General features: G+C 57.4%; 1 protein-coding gene across 3 annotated transcripts in view; it reads right to left on the minus strand.

Annotated features, from left to right (window-relative positions):
- Positions 1–21,783, minus strand: part of SEMA3F (semaphorin 3F) — a 29,741-nt gene that overhangs the window by 2,164 nt on the left and 5,794 nt on the right. For 2 of the 3 annotated variants that reach the window (XM_058726868.1, XM_058726869.1), the window contains exons 3-17: positions 8,896–9,056; positions 8,749–8,811; positions 8,513–8,632; positions 7,713–7,805; positions 6,067–6,160; positions 4,150–4,269; positions 3,806–3,945; positions 3,578–3,692; positions 3,345–3,414; positions 3,031–3,175; positions 1,697–1,919; positions 1,005–1,093; positions 827–868; positions 517–674; positions 259–326 (exon numbers count right to left, since the gene is read on the minus strand). In XM_058726868.1, the coding sequence (XP_058582851.1) occupies positions 259–326; positions 517–674; positions 827–868; positions 1,005–1,093; positions 1,697–1,919; positions 3,031–3,175; positions 3,345–3,414; positions 3,578–3,692; positions 3,806–3,945; positions 4,150–4,269; positions 6,067–6,160; positions 7,713–7,805; positions 8,513–8,632; positions 8,749–8,811; positions 8,896–9,056 (1,701 nt within the window). The remainder of the gene's footprint in view (positions 1–258; positions 327–516; positions 675–826; positions 869–1,004; positions 1,094–1,696; positions 1,920–3,030; positions 3,176–3,344; positions 3,415–3,577; positions 3,693–3,805; positions 3,946–4,149; positions 4,270–6,066; positions 6,161–7,712; positions 7,806–8,512; positions 8,633–8,748; positions 8,812–8,895; positions 9,057–21,783) is intronic. The other variant, XM_058726871.1, reaches the window with a different exon arrangement.

Consider the following 21,783-nt stretch of genomic DNA (forward strand, 5'->3'; position numbering starts at 1 on the left):
TGCCTCTGGGCAGACTGTAGGGTGGCCAGAGGCAGGTGCCAAGGGGCATATGCAGGGACATCCACCCTGTATAAAGACAGGGCTGCACTATCAGGCACCCACTTCTTGAGGGAGTGGCTAGGGACATCCCATCTCTAAAATCCCAAGCCCCCTTACGCCCATGGACCACGTGAGAATCCTTCCCTGGGAGCAGCTCCATGGGCCTCACAGGGTTCCACACTGTGAGGAGTGCCCAGTGGTGAGTCACAGCACACTCACCGTTGGAGTTGAACCCGCGACACTGCCTGATGGGGTTCCCATGCCGGACATCCTGCCGGCGGCTCCGCCTAGATGAGGATAGCGCCTCAGCAAGTATTCTCAAGCAAGTTTGCCACCCGCCCCAGGCCCCTGTACCCCCAAGACTCCAGGCAGGAATCCCATCCATAAACTCCCCTAGGGTAATATATCCACCACCAAACCCCCAGGACAGGGCCCTGGGTCCGGTGGCTAAAATTCCAAGGGCCTGAGGGTCCACACCTCTTGGAAGACGCTGTGTAGCGGGAACAGGCCTGGCCATCCCAGGCACAGTAGGGGTCCCGGGCGAGGCAGCAGTCGGCACAGGCAGCCCCATATGCCTGGCAGCGGTGCAGGCTCAGGTGTGTGACACCCACAGCTGAGGCCACGTACAGTTGTTGCTGAGAGCAGGGGGAGGGGCTTGTCAGTTGCCTTCCCACAGCCAGCCCCCATCACGTTCCATGCCTCAGTTTCCCCATCCCTATGCCAAGGGCAGGACCCCAAGGGAGAACAGGCTCTGTCCCTACCCCCAGCCCACCTCACCAAAACTCACCCTCTTGGAAGAGATGGTCATGGTCTTAACAGGTGCTGGGTCCTGAAAAAAGATAGGGATTAGTTTGGGGCCCTGGGGACGCCCTCCTTGCCCTGACCTAGAGGTCTGAAGTCTGAAGTCAGAAGCTGATACCAAGGAGGGCCAGGGTGAGACGAACAGTTCTGGGTGTCATACCCACCTTGAAGACCTCCACCTCCTCCAGCATTAGCTCCTCCATCTCCTGGTCATCCCTGGGCAACACGATGACCTTCTGCACTGTCCCGCGGTCTGGAACGGGCCGGGCAGGGCCTCAGTGGGGCTGAGGACACTGGGGAAGGGGTACCAGCCTCAGCCCCTTCCCCCACCAGGGCCCCAACCCCCCAAGGGCAGTGGAGCAGAAGCTCTGTGCCAAGGTTGAAGAAGTTCCCCTGGATGTCAGGGGCCCAAGATAATGGGGGAGGGGGTCACGGCCAGGGTCTGCCCCTCCCACCCCAGACCCTCAATTTGGGCACTGCTGAGCATAGGATGCTGGAGGCATTTCCGTGTTGAGGGACTGGAACTGTGATGGGCACACCTGCGCATGTGCACACGAGAGCATGTATGTCAGTATCTGGACCCACATATCCTAGAGGTGTCTGCCACCTGTCCCCTCTTTCCTGACCATTCACGGGTCCCCAGATGCCCAGTTTCCCTGCTCTCCCAGCCCCTGGGGGGTTAGGGATGGTGATGGGGTTTCTTTTCTCAGTTATCTAGGCTCCAAAGGATGAAGGTAGCAGAGTTGACCTTGGCAAGCTTGTGGCAACCCCTAGCAGGGTAGGTCCCAGCCCCATAGATCAGCACCCTCCACCCACTGGGCCCAGCGTGGGAGGGACCGGGAGCAGCAGTGGGTACCTGTGCCCAGGAAAAGCACCTCATAGCGCCCATCGGCTGCATCCACCTGGTCCACGGCGACAGTGGTGAGCCGATAGGGAGCGCCTGTGCGGACGACCAGGGGCCGCCGCTGCAGAGGGTACACAGCTTGGTACATGAGCGGGTGGCTGCGCATGAAGTTGATCACTTCATCAGGGTAGTCCTTGGTGGACTTCATGGATGGTGTGAAGGTTCCGCCAGGGCACTGCAGGCAGGTGATGAGCGTCAGGCCTGGGTGGGGCTTGCTGGAGCCCTTAACTTCAGGAGACGCCTCTCCTTTGTCTGTCCCCATCACATCCACCTGCTCTGCTCCTCAGAGGTCCCATCCAGGATTTTCCCCCTCACCCAGCCCCTCTGCAGATCCTGCTCTAGCAGAGGTCCCAAGGTCCCACACAACCAAATTCCACAGCCACCTCCCTGGCCTCATGCACCAGGACCTTGTGGCATTAGGCAGAGCTGACCACTCCTTTTCCACGTCTTCACTCCCCACCCTGCTGTCTCCTTCCTCCAATCTGCTCCTCACCCCCACCCACCCCTCCTCAAGGGACTATAGCTCCCAGTTCCTTTAACACCCTACGCATGCTCTGCCCTTCGTTGGTACTTTTCCCTCAGCCTGCTCTGCACCCCTGCTCAACTCCAGCCCACCCTTCTGGCCTCCAAGTTCACCATTGGGGGAAGCCTTCCCTGGCCTCTGCTCAGACCAGCTCCCCCATCCCAGCCCTGCCCACACAGAGCCACAACAGATCATGCGGTTCTCCTGCTTAGACTCCTGCAGAGGCCCACATCACACTAAGATTAAGTGAGTCACCTCCCACTGCCTCAGAGGCCCTGCAGGCTGGACCTTGCCCACCCTCATCTCCCTGGCTACAATTAGTCACCTACGCCAACTCCAGCCTGCCCTCCAGCTTTGTCTTGGCTCCCAAACAGCACCCCCTCCAAGCAGCCTGCCACACCCGGCTGTCATCTTTGTTTCAGGGTCCTGGCTGGGTTCTTCACAGCCTGACACTGTGTAAGTGGTATTTCGTTTCATTTTATTTATTTTTTTAAGTAAGCTCTATGCCCAACATGAGGCTCAAACTCATGACCTCAAAATTAAGAGTCGCATGCTCTACTAACTGAGCCAGCCAGGCGCCTGTTTTGTTTTGTTTTAAATGTCAGCTTTATTTGAATGGATACATGGTAGATTGATTTGTTTGTATGCTCTGCCTCCCCCACCTGGCCAGGAGCTCCATGATAGTGGGGCCCATGTCTACAAAGGGGCTAACCCAAAGCAGGCCTCATAGAAAAGGGAAAGGTGGAATGACTGGGGTCCTCACCGTGCCAGGCCGTGGGTAGGGCATCTTCCCTGAGAATGGCATCCACTGGTAGTTGGGGCCCTCTTTGTGGGCAAAGGGCCCGTTGAAGACCATGCGGATATCAGCCATGGAGTAGACACACACAGCAGAGCCTCGGAACACGGAGCTGCGGGCAGGGCAGGCGGCTGCTGTGGGCAGGGCAGACCCTCGGCCCAGGGCCTCTTCCCAGCCTGCCCCCACCCCACAGCCTGCCACCAGGCAGGGGTCCTCCACAAGTCATATAATCCCCCAATCCAGCCACACCCTGCCACAGCCAGCCCCAGCCCCAGCCTCACCCCGAGGAGGTAAAGACAGCATAAATGACCGGGTTCCTCACATCCTGTGTCTGCTGGACAAACACATCCTCTGTGGGCAGAGGGAGAAGACACTGGGAGGGTGCATTAGCCAGGAGTCCCAGGGCCTTGCCAACTCCTGCCCAGGGGGCCCACCAAAGGTGCCCTGACCACCCATCCAGCCCCCACCCCTCCCACAGCAGCCACAGGACCCAGCCTGCCTGCTGGTTACTCACGGAGCTCGTCGAAGTGAGTCTCAATGCCATCCTCGCCAGGCACAGAGCACACCAGTCGCGCCTTCAGGAACGTGCTCCACTTATTGACCAGGCAGCAATGGCCACCGTCATCATTCTGGGGACAGACAGGGAGCAGGGTCAGATCAGTTCTCACCCCCTGCTGGAGTAGGGCTGCTGGAGCTGGCACTGGGTTGGGAGGCGGGGAGATGGGGCCCTGCCAGCACATACCAAGCAGATGCGCCCAATGCGGGCATACACGGCGGGGCTCTGCGGCGCCTCTGCCGATCGCTCGCGGAAGAAGAAGTAGAGCTTGTCGTCGTTGCGCTCGGCGCTGTCAGGGATGAGCTCAGCGTGGATGAATGAAGGGTCTGTAGGTAGGCAGTGGTCAGCTGGGCAAGTGCTCCTCCAACAAAGCCTCTTTCCCCAACAGAATCCCAGGACAAGTACAGGAACAGCCCCTGCTCTTCCCCATCCCAGGCAGTCACAGGGCCAGACCCCCCATGAGTGCCTCTTGAAGATCTTGCCCCATCCTAGATGTGCTGCCCACCCAGGGTCTTGTAAGCTGCCCTCACCATTCAGCCACCGAGAGTTGTACTGATCTGTGCGCATGGCTGTCTGCTTTCCCAGCGTGCGGAAGATGGCTGCATCGGTGCCCATGAAGTCGATGTACACACCAGCATAGAGCTCCTCATCTGTGGGCGGGCAGGTGGGTCAGTTAGGGGATCCCTTTGTTAGGACCAGGGTACAGCGCAAATGACCTTCAGAGCAGGGTCCGATCTTCCCCTCAGGCTCCCCTGGGCATGACTGTCTCATCAGCGGTGTGCTGGTAAATGTTTAACAACTGGCTCTGAGGACTGCCTGGGTGGCTCAGTCAATTGAGTGGCTGAGCAATTAAGCATCCAACTTCGACTCAGGTAATGATCTCACTGTGAGTTCGAGCCCCGCTTCAGGCTCACTGCTGTCAGCGCAGAGCTGGCTTCAGGTCCTCTGTCCCCCTCTCTCTCTCAAAAAAAAAAAAATAAATAAATAAACATACATACATTTATTTATTTATTTTTAAAAATGTTTATTTATTTTTGAGAGAGAGAGAGAGAGAGAGTACGAGCTGGGAAGTGGCAGAGAAAGGGAGACAGAGGATCCAAAGCAGGTTCTGCACTGATAGCAGGGAGCCCAACGTGGGTCTTGAACTCATGAACCACGAGATCATGACTTGAGCCAAAGTTGGACGCTTAACCAGCTGAGCCACCCAAGCGCCTCCAAAATAAATAAACATTAAAAACAAAAAACAAAAAACAAAAAACCTGGCTCTGCGAGGGTTGGGATTAGCAGCAATTGGCTCTGATTAGTAGTGAGAGCCAATTTCTGTAGTGTAAATACTCCCACCATGGCTGATTTCAAGCTACTAACTTGGGGTCACTGACAGTGGAGCCGGGGAGAGCTGCCAACACTATGATATAGTATTTCTACCCCACAAATACAACAGATGCAAATAACCTCAAGAACAAAGATAATGATAAAATGTAGTAAAATAATTTGGAAGTAATGAGTTTTGAGTATTTTTACCTTTGTTTCAAGGTAATTTATTTGTAAATTATAGAATTTAATTTTTAGTAATAACTGTGTTTAGTAAGAGCTGGCTCACAAAATACCTGAAAATTTGCAGATTTAGTAACCATGCTGGCTCTAGACTTGCCCAGGGCAGGCCCTGCCTTCCCCCATCAGACTCCCTGGTCAGGGCTCTGCCATCAGGCTGACCTTTTCACTCACCAAGACGGGGAGGATAATGTCTCCCACCTCCACCCCAAGACCCTTCCCAAGCTTGGAGGTGGCACAGTGCTCAGCAGTTGCTCTGAGAGGCAGACTGGGTCGGGCAGCCAGAAAACAGGCAGAGTACAGGGGCCAGGGGCCTGGTGGGCTCACCCAACCTGGCGGTAGGGGCAGCAGCTACTCATGAGGTCCCAGGCAGGACCCCTCCTCAGAGAACACTCTCCCAACTCTCCTGGGCCAGACCCGACACAAACCTGCCCCCCCCCCCCCCACCACTGGTCAGAGGGCCACGACTCTCCATCCGTGCTTCCTTGTGGGGCTCTCCCAGCCTCCCAGACAAACCAAGAATGTATAGGGAACCACTCCCCTCATACCTCTCCCAGTACAGACCGAGCTTCTCTTCTCTCTTAGGTGGCCTGTGGCTGGGAGGGTTCTGGCCTTTGCATGGACACTATTTTAGGGTAGGATCTGGCCCCCCCTTGTACCCCCTTCTGGGGGTACCCACTCTGGAGAGAGGCTCACACCACTAGTCTCTACCCCTCAGCTCACACTGGGGTCTGGTCTATAACCCTCCCCCTGACAGGTGGGGCCCCATGGGAGGGTTCAGGGATGGCATGGTCATGGTCTCTGCCCTGAGGTAAGTGTTGGTGCCATGACCCCCATTCCAGAGGCAGAGGCCACACACTTAGGCTGTAGAACCAGGGTGGGGTGGAGGCACTCACTGATGAGGGCTGAGGCCGTGTCCAGCTTGGGGTCGTACGGACACTTGCCCTTCCCTGACTCGAGTCTCTCGGGCTCCAGGTAGAAGATGTAATCCTGCAGGGCAGAGGGGAGCTCAGCATCGTCCAAGCTGGTCCCACAGCTGGGGAGGGCAAGGGTCATCAGGCTCCCAGGGTGAGAGCAGGCCCCGAGGGACACCCTGAAGCCACCCCTTCACTCCCCAGATATCCTTGTGTTTTAACTGTCCAGCCAGATCTCCCAGGGCAGGGCCACACTGCACGTTCCAAGGGAGCTACTTCCTGGTCTCAGATAAGACCTGGGAATCAGGGGCTGAAGCTCCTCCATGCCAACTGGTTCAGGATGACTCTGGTCAGGGTCCCCTTGGGCTTGACCTGAGCTGTGGCTGCCTGTCTTTGGCCAAGATGAGGCTGACCGCCTGACCAGGGCAGGAGGTACTGACCAAAGGCCTTTGGTCCTGACCTTTGTTGCCAGGTCTCACCAGGCCAGAAGGCTTTGAGGGTACCGTGTCCCCAGGCTTTATGTCCTACCTGTGGTCCTCAGGACAGAATAATAGGCCATAGCCTTTCCTCTGCCCCTCAGCAGAGCCCCCAGTTCCCCATGTCTCCACAGTGGGCAAGGAGTTGAGGGGTCCAGCCCAGACCACATGGGATTCACAAAGCCCCCCATGCCTCCCAGCCCAGCCCTGAAGATGCTAGGAGAAAGGTTGTTGAAGGCACTGGGACCAGGATGAGCTCGTGGGACGAAGGGAGGGAAAAGAGAGAGGCACAGAGGCAGGAAGGAGGTGGCAGCAGGTGGCAGGGATGGTGATGGGAAGGTGTACACAGGCCCGCTTCCAGTTACACTCTGCACACATGACTTTCTGCACGCATGGGGCTGCACACACAGCTTGGCACGCATCACTGTCAGCACACGGAACCCACCGTTCACACCCTGGGCACACGTGCAGTCTGAACGGCCCCACTTTTCAGCACTCCCCGTCACAGACACATCTGCTCAAGTGACCACTTGCTCTATCATTCACTGGCAGCCCCTGCCCCCCTGCCCGCCCCTGCCCAGCCCCAGGCCCTCCAGCCCAGTCCTGAGTTGTGACTAGTGGACAGACAGTTCTGTCCCTTCCACCCCAAGGGAGCAGAATCCCAAGCATGGGAGTATGTGGGACACCTGTGTCAACCCACGACCCACGGAGGCATGGGGCATGGGGCATGGACACCTGAGAGTAATATGGCAGACTGCATACATGTGGCACGTTCTGACTCTGGATGCTACCTAAGGTGTGAGTTTGAGAATGCACAACACGTGCCCAAGTGTATGTTGGCAGATGCTCATGCACGTCTACACACATATGTTGAGGGCTGAGGCACTGCTGTCCTCAGGCTGTCTTCCCTACCTGGTCCTTCATGATCTCTTGCCTGTAGGGGCTCACTGAGGCTGACATGAATCCAGCTGGGAATGCCTTCAGAGCCTGAGGGCACTGCCAGGGAAGGAGTGGGATGGGGTTCCCAGAGTACAGGGAAGACACTGGGGAGACTGGCCTGGGGTGCAGGTTCCTGGCTGGAAGGCCAGGCCCAGAGTGAGTTCAGTTCAGAGGCAGTGCTGCCCGGCAAGGGCCTGGAGGGATGAGTCCCACCTGGCGTGGGGCTGTGGGCGTCGGGCGGAGGGCACCATCCGTGGCTCTGCTGCCTCGGCCTTTGACCACCTGCATCTGGGTCCAGGGCGTGGCCTGAGAAGATGAGGAACAGGGGTTAGAGCCAGGGGTGGCAGGGGCTGGGGGAGCGGGCCCGGGCTGCCAGCCTCTCATACCACACATGCCAGGAACACACGCGAGCACCCGGACCCCCAGAGTACACATATGTGCCTGTGCGTGCACACATACACACAGCTTGTCGAGCACCTGCACACACGTGTCCCTAAGTCCAATCACTCTCACAATTGTCCTACAAGGTCACACCAGCTTACATACATGCCCACATGGAAATGGAAAAAGGCAGAAGCGGGCAGGGTGGGGCAGAGCTGGGGAAGGGGCAGCTCTCCCCCGGGCCGTGTGGCAGAAGCTGACCCAGGTGTCCAGCCTCCTGATGCCGAGGCCCTGTCAGGCCCTCTGGCTTGGCTGCAGGGGCACGGTCCACAGGCACAGCCAGGAGAACTGTTGCACGTATGGAGCGAGCGCTTACTACATGCCAGGCACAGTGCTAAGAGCCTTGGGAGCGTTAGCTCACTGCCTCCTCCTCACACCGACCTGTGAGAAAGGCAGCTATTAGCCCCATCTTCAGGTGAGGAAACCGAGGCTCTGAGAAGTGAAAGAAGTCACTCACCCAAGGTCACAGGGCTGGAAAGTAGTAGGGCTGGGGCTCAAGCTCATCCTCCCATCAGAACCCTGGCATGTGGCCACTAATGGGGCAGCACAGGGCCAGGGTGGGCACGGCTTACCTGGGCACGGCGGCCACGGTTTACATAGGTGCACATGGGGTTGTAGGCGCCGGTCCCACACACATACAGGTGTGTTCGGTTCCAGGGCTGGATGAGCCTGACGAAGTTCCCGCACTCACCCTGGGGCCAGAGGGAAAGCCAAGGAGGTGCCCAGATGCCTTTCTGGCCCCACTACCTCCCTGAGGTCACCTGCCCCCACTCCCCCCCATGCCACCTGTAGACCTCTCTGCACTCACATTGCCATCCTTGCCTGAGAGCACACACTCCTCAATGCGCTGTGGGGAAGCCGCCCAGTGGATCTGCCAGAGACAGGGATCAGAGGGTGCAGCCCTGGGGCCCCATGTTCCTCATCCCCCCAACCTGGCACCTGGGCTGGCCCTTACAATGAGGGGCTCGCGGTTGATGTCATGGAGGTCCAGGGACAGCACATAGTCTTTGCTGCCCACGTACATGCGGTCATGGTCCTCGTCTTTGAGCAGGATTCGGTAGTCGGTTGTGTTGAGCAGGAAGTTGAAGAAGTGGGCAGTGCCTGTGGCCTTAAGTTCTGTGGGTGGAGGTCAGGGCAGCAGTTAGGATCCTTGGGCACCAGCCAGACATGTCCCCTTTGACGGGGGGGGGGGGAGGGGGGAACCCCTACCACACAATTGTCTTAAACCCCTAGCTTCCCCTCTAGAGCTTACTGAGCTCCCTCTCTAGTCCCTGAGATGCTGAGAGGAGAAAGTGGGACAGGTGGGCAGGCCAGGGAAAGAGCCACACCCAGAGCTAAAGCCCTGACTCATGGGCAGCCCCAGCCAGTCTCTGGGTCCCAATGAAAGCCAGTGGGCGTGGACCAGGGCACGTGATAGCATCAAAGAGTCTTTGCTTAGCTGGGGGTTAATGCTCCCACACTCAGGGTGGGGCCTGCTTTCCACAGGGGCCTAAAAGGGTTAACGAGCTGGGGCGTTGGGGGTGGGGGGCAGGTGCATCCAGGACAGCCTGCAGACGCTGGCACAGATTGGGATGCCCTGTCCTCACCCCAGCTGCCCACCAGACAGAAGGCCAAGCTGACACACACTATGGTCCCCACCTTGTCTGAAGGTGGTTAGCCAGGACACTGAAAAGCCCTGCTGGAGCTATACTGTCCAACAGAACTTGGGTTTCCCCCAGATCCCACTGGGCTGCTGCAGGTGGAATTTTCAGGCCACTTTGAACCAGCCAGGAATAGTCTTTCCTGGGAAAGAAGCCCTCCCCCTAGCACTAGTGTCCCAAGCCTGGGGGCAGGGTCCCGTTGAGTCCTTCATTTCTCTTCTGCATGAGTCTGGCAGCCCTGGTCCTCCCATCCCCAGACTGCTGGGGGAAAGTCCTCATTTCTAGGGATGAAGGACAGGAAGGAACTTGGCCAGTGACAGGCCAATGACGAACACAGGACTCTAGAAAACTTGGGAACCTTCCTCTGGGATGGGGAGAGCCAAGGGGTCTTCTTGTCAAGCCCCTCCTCCACCCACCCCCAGCTATTTTTAGCTCAGCAGGAGAGGAAAGATTATAGTGAAGGTGATGAATATTCACCAGCACAGGAGGCTTGAGATGGCGGCACACAGAAGAGCACATGCATGTGTGCACGTGGCCCAGGCACGCACGTGTGCACACACATGTCCTGCACCAGATGAGGCACTCATGAAGGCGATCATACATATACCATCTTCCCACATCACAGCTGGTAACCCATTTCCTAGGTGAGGCAATCAAGGGGGAGTTCTGGAAAGGGAGAACAGCTGAGATCCGAGGCCCTAGATGCCATCCGAAGATGGGACCAGCAGGTGGCCTCATCCCATCAGTGAAAGTTGACCTTGACTCAGGCAGCTGTCTCTGACTGGCCTGGCTGACCATGACCCCTGCTGTGTGCTAGGACCCTGAAGTGGAGCTGGAGGGGCTGTGCCTGAGAGCAGCTTCGGATGGGAGCTCCAGGATATGCTGAGATGGGCGTGGGAAGTGGGCTGGGAGCCAGGGGACTCCCACAGCAGACCCAGAATTACATCTGAGGGGCTGGGGGGGGGGGGGGGGGGGCAAGCAAAGGCCTTGCCCTGCCCGGCCCTGTGTGGCGATGAGAGAATACAGGTGATGACCTTGGCCAACCGCTGGGACGCAGGGACGCCAAGGGATCAAAGGGCCGATCTCTGCCTGGCTACGGCTTCACCCGCCTATCCGGCGGTGCCTCTGAAGTCCTAGGCAGGGCAGCCTGGGCACCTGTCCTGCACCTGTTGTTGGGCCACTTGGAGTCCCCTGCCTGGCCACCCAGCCATAGTGACAACAGGAAAGTAAACACTCCCCCACCCCCAGGGCCAGGAAGCAGCCAGAGAGGAAGTGGGGCTGCCAGGGGAGCCCCCCCAGGCTGGGACAGCCCGCCAGGGGTTATTTATACCCCGGCTGGGGGCACGGTCTTTGTTGTACCCTTACCCGTTCTACTGGGTTAGGGGGCATTTGGGGGCCAATGGAGGAGAGGGAGGCAGGGGTTCAAGTGTGTACCTACTTTTCCCTACCTAGGGTAGAGTAAGCTCCAAATACCTAACCCCAGGGACATCTACCCTCCATCCCTGCCCAGTCTTGGGTCTCTGTAATTTGGAACCCCCTTCTGTGATCCAGTACCCAAGCCCCAAGTCCAAGTAACCCTCCACAACTCAGAGCCCCAGCACTCCAGGCTCCATCCCCTTCTGTGAAAAAGGCAGGGGAGAGACCATTCATTCAGCAGACCTACATGGGGAGCAGGAGACTCCCTATGATCTGACATCCTTCCTCCTAAACCTGCAGTCCCTGCTCCCTAACCCCTGGGTGGAGGTGGGGCTGGAGGGAGCCTCCCATTCACTCATCAAGCACCTATTATGTGCAAAACCTTGAGCTGACAACATCTGATTTACAGATGAGCACAGCAAGGCAAGAGAAGAGAAGTGACAGGACCAAGAGCATAGGGATAGGATTCCCACCCAGGTCCATGATCCTTGGGGCTAAAGGAGATGCAGGCCCAGGCAAAGCCAGTCCTGGTGGTGAGCACTACCCACTGGGAGGGCAAGGCCTGAAGGTAACTCTCCCTCCCTCAACAGGGCATGTGACTCAGGACCCCAGGGACCCCTCCCTGTGGCCATGGGATATGGCGTCAATGGCTCTGTTGTCACAGGACATGATGTTTTGGTCACTGTGGAAACTTTGAGGGGGAGCCCCCATGAGGCCATGTGGGGTGGGAAAGGGGTGGGACCAAAGTTCAGGAATCTTTGACTTTGGCGTGGGCTTCATGACCCCAGTCAGGGCACTCTGTCCTCATTTTCCTATCTAGACCATCTCTTGAGCCCTCCTAATACTGACACTCAAGGTGATCCCTGAAGGTAAGGGTCTTGCTTCGAACTCCGGGAAATGCTGACAGCAGAGTATTTCTTGGGACTTCCCCCCCACCATCTTTCATGGGCTGTCTCTGCCTTGGTGGGGACAGGAGAATGGGATGTGGTCCCAAGTTCTTTCCCCATGCAAGCTGGCTCCCAGATGTCACCATCTCTTGGAGGACATCCTGGCTATACCATTTCCTAGTGCTGGGTGAGGAGCAGAGAAGGCCATGGGGCAGGAAGGGGCTTCCTGTTGACTTAGCCCCAGCCTTCCCCTAACTCTAGCCTGTCTCCACCCCACCCCCAACTCAGGAGCAGAGTTAAACCCTGAATCATCCATCTAAACCCAGCTTACAGAAAGGAAAACTGAGGTGGAGAAGGATGACTTTTCCAGGTCCCCGGAGTAAACTGGGTATAGGGCTGTGGACATAGCAGTCCATGGCTGCAGTGCTCATCTCACTCATGTCAGATTGTAGGAAAGAATTAAAACAAGAGTCCCCATGACAGCCCTGTACTCCAACTCCAGACGGGAAGACTGAGGCCCAGAGGAGAGTGGTGCTCACCTCAAGACATAGGGTGAGAAGTGAAACTAGTATCCTGTCCCCCTTCTCTAACCTGCCATAGGGCAAAGGAGCTGGAGGCCTTCATTCTTCCAAGAAGCCTGGCACAGAGCAGGAAGTGGGCCAGTAGTCCTGGGTTTCCTGCTCTGACACCTGTAGCATCAGCAGGGCTAGATCCTCCTGGCCCCCAGCCCCACTAAGGAGCAGAGACTTGGGCCAAGGGGAACTGGGGGTCCAAGGGGGCATCTGTTGTGGGGGTCGGTGTTGACCTGGTCTTGCCATGTCCTCAGGCCTGTCCTCTCCTCTGCTCCACTTATCCCAGGCCCAGCTCTGATAGCAGGAGTGTCACCTCTCCCCCATCTCCATGGCACTACTGAGGGAGGGCTGGGGCACAATCAAAGGTTCTGTGGATGTCAGAACTCAAGTCTGGATAAGCTTTGACCTTGGGGAGAGAGTATGGTGTGCCCAGATAATGCCTCCTGGGAAGGGCACCCCACCCCCATACCCTCACCCAGGCTGGGCACAGGTTGGGTGGGGTGACATCCGGAAAGGCTTTTCCCGTCATTGGGAAGGAAGAGCCTTTTCTGGCATCAGACACCTCATTTCCGCAGCCGTTCCCAGCCTCTAGAACTTCCCTATGGCCATTAGACACTCAAGGTCCTGGCCCAGAATGGCCTGGCAAACGTCCAGAGGCAGGAACATTCTTAGTCCATAGGGGTTTAGCCTTGGGGGTCTCTGTTTCCTCCCCGCTGGAAGCAGCTGATGCCTCACTTTAAAGGATGTGGTGGGTGTGGACAGCACTAAGGAGGTGTGTCTGCAGCCCTCACCCGAAGACCCCAAGTGGGCGGCCCTGACCCCTGCTGCCGACCCCTGCTGCCTGTCTCTAGGACACGGGCTCTGTTGTCAGTGAGGCAGGGGCTGCTGTAAAAAGGGGGTCCTGGAGTGGAGGTGGTACCCCGCCCCCTTGGTTACAGCCTCACAAAGCAGCAGGTCCTGACTGACAGTGTCACCTCCCCTGGCTGTGCTTGAGTACTGGGGGTGATAGAGGGTCTCTGAAGCCCAGCCCTGACCTCTGACCTCATGTGGGCCAGAGCAGCCCTAATCCCTGAGCTAAAGAAAAATGAGGTTGGGGGTGAGAGGTGGGGGTGCTGGCCAGGGTCTCTGTCAGTGCTTTATCCTCCTGCCCTTCCAAGGAAGGAAACTGAGGTGGACGAGATGTCAGCACTGGCGGCAGAAGGAGTGGCAGGGCCTAGACAGTCCCTACTGGATGCCCCAGGGGGCTCTAGGGAGGGGTGGCCCCCAGCCCCTTATGACCCCCCCAAAGCTGTGAGGGGCCCCAGAGGAAGGCCTGGGGGCTGGGCTGGCCCCCTGGCTCCCAGCCTAATCCTCTTTTAATGAGCGGCCAGCCGGAAGGCCTCAGTCCCTGGCCGCAGCCTTACAACCCTGGGAGCCCCAGCCAGACTGAGCTGGGGGCAGGGCAGCCCCTGAAGCCTTTCCATGCACCTTCCCTCCCCCTCACTCCCTCCACCCCCCCTCCCCGCTTAGCACACCCACCTTATTCATACCCCAAAGCCAAAACCTAAACACTGGCTAGGCCAACCCAGGGCCCCAGCATCTGCAGGGATATATACCAGGGTGATATCTGTGTTGTGCTCCCATGGACTCTCTTGGGCATTTACCATTAGTTCAGGGTCAGGTCCCACATGGAGCTGGACAGGGGAGACTGTCACAGCTGATCCAGGGGCTTGCTGTCTCAGTCCCTTTTCTATCCGGGGAATGTTCTGAATGGGAATCCCTAGAAACCAGACCTAGGGTTTAAGCTGCCTCTTCCCTGGGGGGTAGGTTCCAGTTCCTCTGGCCCAAAACCCCTTAATATCTGTCCCCTCCAACCCATTCCTGAGCCAGGCTTTCCATATTGGACACCCAGAGGCCTCCCCAGGAGCCATCCACACTCGCCCCCCCTTCCCCCCAGGCAGGTGAGCCAGGTCGGTGCCAACAAAACCAATTACAGCCGCTCTCACCCAATTAGCAACTAATTATGGCCTTGTAGTCCATTCAACATAATTAACATGTAAATGACTTGGTGTGTTTATATTCAATAACTGCTCTGATTGAATTTAATTTAAAAGTCTGAACTAGGGACCCAGTTACCGTATTTCACCATCTAGAGCAGCCACTTCCTGGGAATGTCGGCTCCTCCAGGGGAAAGGGACACAAGACCAGGGTGGAGGGCAGAGGGACAGGTGCTGTGACACTGGCCCAGTCCTGGTGAGGGTAGGGATGGCTGCAGTCCCTATACTCTGAAATGTTACCCCAGGGGTGTGGGAAGGTAGTGAAGTCTGAAGAGCCCCAGTGGGACCCTCAAGTTGGGAAATCCTCTGGAACTAGGGGGCCCCTCTTAAGGGCTACTGTAAACATCCCAGCTCTTCAGTAAACACCAAGCCAGAGCCAAGCTGGAGCCACCCAGCTGGGCTAAAGCTCCACTGTAGGCTTCCCTCCCATTTTGGGGGCTGGGGGCTGGGGGCTGAGGGCTGGAGCCTGGGGCCAGCAGGCTCAGCCATGCTATTCCCACGCCCGTTCCGCCCCAGTGCCCGCCTACTCCGCCCAGGAGAGGACAGGCTGGGGGCACAGCTCAACCTGACCCAGGAAAAGCCAGGAGGGAAGACGCAGCAGGGTCATACCCTGGCACACACTCCAGCTGGAAACCCAGGGTTCTACACCTCTCTCCCACGAGGATGTCCAATAACTTTCGACTGTTTTGTCCCAGCAGGTAGGGAGCTCTCTAGCCTAGGTGCTCCAGTGATCCCTGCCCACCCCCATGGCACCTGATCATCTGGGTCTGGGCTGGTGACGGAGCCAGGAGGACCCTTGTAGGTCCATGTAGGACCCTTAACAGCGTGTGCAGATGCCTACGAGGACACCTTTGGGCATTTACCAGCCAGGCAGAGCTCAGAGCTCTACCCGTTTGGAAAGGACACAGTGCAGGGGCAAAGCTGGCCTGCAGGGACCAGGCAGCCCCTGTGCATGGGGTAGGAGACAGCAGCCTGGGCCAGGCAAGCAGCTCACACAGGAATGTGCCCCAAGAAGCATGAAGGGGGTTGGGAAGACAGTTGGCCCTGTGGGGAGGGGTCGCACTGATCCATTTCTCAGGTGGGGAGAGTGGATCGGGCCTCCAGCTCCACTGGCCTCAGGGGCCCACCCCGCCTCCCACATTCCAGACCTAGCCCGGAAACCCCTCACTCCTTCCCCCCTTCCCCCGCCACCTCCTCCCTGACTGCAAAAGACAACAAACTCTCCATGGCTCATTTATTCCGATAAATCAACCAGACGGACAGGCCAGGATGGGACTGACAGGCTAGTGGGTGTCAAGACCCTCCCCCTACCCTGCACCCAGCCCCCATCTCTGTTGCCCTCCTTGGACTCCTGGGGTCCCTACAAGCCCTTCATGTCACCCACCCAGAGAGTCCCAGGATGTCCGGACAGTCTCAGTCTCCTTCCCAACATTCAGATGGGGAAACTGAGGCATTGAACAGACAGATGTGTACTTAGGGTCAGCCTTAGGGGATGCAATAGGACAGAATTGGGAGACCAAACAGGACTCAGCTGGTCACCAGTCCAGGAAGGCAGTGAGTTCTCCACACAAGCCTGGTGCTGGGACAGGAGGGTGTTAAACAAAACAAACGACAGCGACAGCACAGGCTGCCCTGGGCAGAGGCCCCCTGGGTGTTGCAGGAGCCCACAGGGCCCCTTAGTTCTAGTTGTTCCTCAGCCAGTTGTAGCGTCTGACCCAAAGGGACCCACCATGCTGGCCGACCGGCAAGTACACAGGCAGTGGACGCTGCCCTTGGAGGGAAATGAGAGCATCAGCACCAAGCCCTAAGTGGAAAGAAACATGGCTCTTGGCTGGGTGCAGAGACCTCAGAGGAAAGAGCACGTCCGGGTAGGAAGCCAAGGAGGGGGTCAGGGTGGGGATGGGAGGGGTGGAGGCAAGGGGGGGGGTGAGGGGGAGGGAGGAAGGAAGGAAGAAGAGTGGGGGAAGGGGGATCTGGAGCTGAGGCCTCACACCCCAAAGACTTCCTGGTCCCTGGAGGGGCCTGTTGCTTTGGGGCTGTCCCTGCCTTACAGAGATGCAGCAGATACCCGTACTTGCCAGCAGCCCCGGTGAGAACACCACAAGTTAGCCTAGCTGAGGCCTCCCTCCCCCACAGGCAGGCCTCCTGGATCCTAGGCCAGCAGCCACCACCCAGGCCCATTCGTTGCTGGGTCAGGACCAGTGGTCAGGGTCTGGAACCCAGGAGGCCTCCACCCTCTCCCTGAGACTGCTAAACAGCCTGGGGTATGTTGAGGGGGGAGAGCAGTAGTGGGGGAGGGGTGGAGCGGTGGCAGGGTGGGAAGCGGTGGCTACAGGCCTGCCAAGCTCAGGCACCCACGTGAGCTGAGCTTTGGATTCAGACCGGAGCCTTCTGGCATCCAGGCCTCTGGCAAAGGCCCTCTTGCTATTTCTAAGAAAAATGCAGCAGGAATCTTCTCTGCTTCTCCAAAACTCCAAGGGCTCCCTTGAGACGGGGCTCAAATTCCCAGGACAGTACCAGGCCAGGCCAGGCAACCATGCTCTCAGCCCAGTGGTACAGATGCCCAAGTGAGCAAGGGGTCCAGTCACCCCTAACACAAGCTGTAGGAGCCATAACAGTGCTCAGAGAGGGGTCACTATGGCTGCTCATGGGTCCCAAACAGAGTGGGGAGCTCATCTCAGTGTGGGGAGCTCCCTCCAAGGCATGGCCCTACCCAGTGCACCTCTCTCATTGGATTTTCCTCACCATATGTATTTGGTGCCTTTGCCATGAGGAACAAAGAGCTTAAAAACCACAAGGAACAAGTACAAACGCTATGTCAAAGCAGCAAGAGCAGGACTCCATCCAGTATCTTGCCCTTCCCCCAGGTATTATGGCACACACACCTCACCTCTGCTTCCTGCTCTTCCCTCCCACAGTCTCCCTGCCCCTGTTGAGATGCAGCCTCCTCCAGGAAGCCTGACCGGATGCCCATGATAGTGGCATCCTATTTCTGCCTGACCCCACTCCCAGAACAGGGCTCAGGGTACCTTCTGCAGTCCTTTCCAAACACCGTCACCTTCACCAAAGGTTAGAAATCTCGAGGGAGAGGTGAAGTAGTGCAGAATTCCTTGGGCCTCCCCCAGGACCAGCCCTCACCCCTCTGCCACCCTCAGCATAGCTCCTAGTTAGGAAGTCCCGAGACTTCCTTCACAGGAGCCATAACTGCATTCACAAAATTAATCCTCCCACGTGAGGCCTCCCAGTGAGGCCAAAACCATTCTTATCCCCACTTTACAGACAATGCAGCAGGGACACAGAGAGGCTCACTACTCAAGATCTATCCATGGCCAGGATGCAAGCAAAGCAGCCTAAGCCTTCAGGATGCTGCCTGCACTGAGCCACTGCGGTCCCCACCTTACACAGGGGGAGCCAGGTCCTGGAGAGGCTAAGCCACCTGCCCAAGGTCACACAGCTGACAAAAGTAGAAGGCAGGCTTGTCTGCCTTCAGGGACAGTCCTCTCAACCACCACCACCTTCGAATTCTACCAAATTTAAGTCCCATGGAAGGAGCTGGAGGTCTCCCAGGGGTCAGAGGCCAAGTACCCATGGCTCTGAAGACAACCTCTGGGCCCCCCGCCACCCCTGGAGGGGTCACAGGGTTGGAGGTGCATACATACAGGTGCAGACAGCCAGGAGCCCACTCTGAGGCCACTGCCTCCAAAGCCACAGAGTGAAAGATACCTTTATGGGCCAGAATGAGATTTTTATCTTGGCGGTTTCTCTTTAAATTCTTTACGATTACGAAGCAGCGGGGGCTGCCAAGGAACATGATTTACTCCTTGAGCATGCACCAGCTCCTCACTCGGTGCCAAGGGAAGCTGGAGCCAGAGAGGGAGGGGCGGGCGTCATGCCAGGGAACCAGAGACAAGGCCTGTGCTGCTGAGGCCCAGCTAGTGGCGGTCCCGTTTGAGGCTTGGCTGGACCTGGAAGGACCACAGCTGAAGGCCCCCAGCCCTGAACTGGCTGACTCAGGCTGGGCCTGAGACAGGTTCTCAGCAAGCACCAGGACCTGCTCCATTCTCTCCACGCGCCAATTGCTGGCCAGCTGAGAGGCAGCCAGCCTCCAGGACCTCCCAACTCCCGAAGTGGCCACTTCCAAGTCCCCTCTCAGGAGTAAGGCAGTTCCCATTTCCTGGAAAACTGAGATCCTAAATGCAGGAATCTGGGCTCAAGTTCACGCTTTGGGTCTTCCTACCTCCCTCCTCCTGGCTCATCTGGAATACCAGCCCCTCCCCAGTTTGCTAGCTCCAAATCCCACTGTAGCTATCAGAAACACCTGACCTCTACCCAGTTCCCTGCTGCCACCTCTGGCCTCTCCCCAACACCTCCTCTTCTGTGTTCTGAATCTCCTAGCCTCCTTTGGCCGGCCAGGGAGCCCCTGGGGAGGCAATGGCACATCCCCCACTCCGCACTGTGCAGTCAGGCCTGGGGGTGGGGCAATGCTCCATCAGGGCTAAAGGCACTTCCACCTGAACCCATATTCACCCACTCTTCATCCCCCCTTGGGTGAAGTAAACAGGCTATGACCTCTCCTAACCTCCAATCTCATCATTTCCTAACAAGGAGACCTGGCCACTCTGGTTCTCTGATGCCACATGCAGATGACGTAAGTAGTGGCACTATTCTGGGCCATTAGCCCCAGAGGCTCAGAGGCTGGGCTGGGGTGGGTGCATAGGCAGTGACCAGCACCTACCCACTCACCCTCCACCTACAGAGTGTCCTTCCCCACACAGCAAGCCAGTTATGCCTGGAATTAGAGAAGATCCAAACTCCAGGGCTACTCTGAACACAGGAGCCCTTTCCTCTCCTGGACCCTTGTTTTCCATCTCCAAAAGGAGACAGCTTCCTAGGGGACTCTGATCAGGAGTGGACTGGGATGACGGAGGGCTGGATTTACAGGAAATAAGCAAACCCAAGTGCTGTTGCTTCTGTAAGCAGAGGGTATGAGAAGCCTGCCCAGTGCAACCTCAACCCTCTCCTTAGGAAATGAGGCTGGGAAGGCTAAGGCCAGCACTGCAGGATCCTGGAGCCCTGTCCCTAGCTCATGGAAGAGGGCTATACCTGCTTCCCCCAATCCACCCTTCACTCTCTTGGTCCTGAGACAAGCTCAGACATCAGACAGAGCCAGGCCCTAGCTGTTGCTGAGTGACAGGAAACCTCACAGAAAACCCATGGAGACCCCTCTCAGGCCTTGGAGACACCACCATATGGTTATCATCATGGGTACCTACTGTTACTTCTATTATTTTTATCTTTCCTGACTCTTCTGCTCTATCTCCCTACTCCTGCCTTGGTTTCCCCAGTAGCCCAGCCACCTCATGTCATCACAGGAAGGACCCTTTTCCTCCACCAAACACCTCTTGGCCCCTGTGTCCTGGCCAAAGCCAGCCCAGGCAGCAGGCAGCTGCATATTGTGGGGGTGGCTTCCTGGGATAAAGTAAACATTCCCCAAGCTGAACAAAGGACCTGGCAGGGCACTCACACCTCCCTGCTGCAGAGGGAGGTGGTGCCCCCTGGCTTGGGTCATCTCAGGATGGGGGAAGGGAAAGCTTTTTCTCCTAGGCTTGGCAAGGGACTCTGGGGTTAAGGGGACTCCAGACAAGGATGGGTGGAGGAAAGGGTCCTGCTGTCCAGGCTCTCTGGTCCCAAGCATCCATGAGCTCTCAGAGGACACCTCATCTCTCCTGGAAATCTTCCCCACTTGACCCCTCACTTCTGCCTGACCTTGGCTGTGTTGCTAATGGAAGCTCAGGAGATGGGCCATAGGAGCCCCCCCCTACCTGGACTCTAACTGAACCTTGGGCCCCTTCTCCCTTACACTTTCTCAGCTTTTGGCCTGGCTGGGGTGCCCAGGCAAATGCACAGGCAGCAAGCCCAAGCCTGGTCCAGTTCCTGCCTTTGTTCCTTTAGCTGCCCTGGGCAGTGTGTGGCCCCTCATGCCAGCACCTCCGGCTCGGGAGGGTCTGGCCCAACCAGGCCGGAACTAGCACCTCCCAACTGCAGCAAGACCAAGGGGGGGGTGGGGGTGGGGAGGGCCTAGGTTGAGTCCCTGGGGCCTGGTATGCCAACTGCTATATCCAGGCAAGGCACAGAAGGAGAAACTGAGGCATAGAGCCAAAGTGACCACCAGCGCTTCTGAGAGCAACCCTCTCTATGAACCTCAGGTATGCCTGGGAGAAGAAGCCCCCACCCCCCCACCCCTTTTCTAGTCCCTGGCCTGGCTGTGAGATCCCAGTTTCTATGGCTGATGGTATCCATTCTCTGTAAATGCTTAGTGAGGACCTACTCTTCACCAAGGGCCACTTTGTGTACATGACTGTGCTGAGACGGTCCAGCATGGGGGGTGGATACATAGGGCCTGGTTCACAGTAAGCGCTGGGTTCCCAGGTGGCACTGACCAACTGGATGTCCATTATCTTTTCAGACAGTCTGACTGAGACTTGTTCACTGCAGACCCCTTGGTACTCAGCATGGGGGCCTGGCACAGAGTAGGGACTCAAGTATCTGCTAAATTAAGTGATTTCTAAGCATACAACTAGAACATGAGGTAAGTGGGGAATGGGGAAAGTCATCCAGGGCCGGGAAGCCTGTGTGTGTGAGGGCACAGAGACCTGGGATAGGGTGCCCCCAGGCACCCTATGGCCCCACCCCAGGCTGCCACAGCAGTCAGCACCATAGGCTGGCTGCCAGCAAGCTGGGCTTTTAGTCACTGCGGGTGTCGGCTTCAGAGCTAATTGAGAAGGAATCGACCTGACCAATGTGGGCGTCAGCAAGGCCAGGACACCAGGGTTCTATTTCTGGCCTCGCCTCTGCCTCCTGGCCGACCTTGGCCCTGCCCTTGCCTGAGCCTCGGTTTCTCTCTCTGGAAAACAGGAACAAAAGTCTTTGGCCCTTTGTCTCTGGAGATCTAAGAAGGTTTAAAAGGAGCATATAGAGGAACTCCCTAAGTCTTATCTCTCTTGCTTCCCCTCATAGGTCTCCAGGGTGATGACAAAAATACTACCCAGGGTGGATGTCTGGGTTCTAGGGTCCCAGAGGTATGAAGACAAGCCCCCACCCCCCTTGCCCTGGTGGGGGGAGGGGATGCTCTGCTCCCCCTGCCGGCACCCTGGGCTGGGAAGGGAGTGAGGGGGGGCCAGGCCCCTTCAAGATTTATTAATCTGCTCTAAGGAAATCCACCAGGGAAGCATGGAGGTAACGGCAGAATAAATCTCTCCCCTTCCCAGGCCTGGGGGCAAGGGGTACTCTTA

The sequence above is a fragment of the Neofelis nebulosa genome, chromosome 4, assembly GCF_028018385.1.
Source record: "Neofelis nebulosa isolate mNeoNeb1 chromosome 4, mNeoNeb1.pri, whole genome shotgun sequence".
NCBI classification, from domain to species: domain Eukaryota; kingdom Metazoa; phylum Chordata; class Mammalia; order Carnivora; family Felidae; genus Neofelis; species Neofelis nebulosa.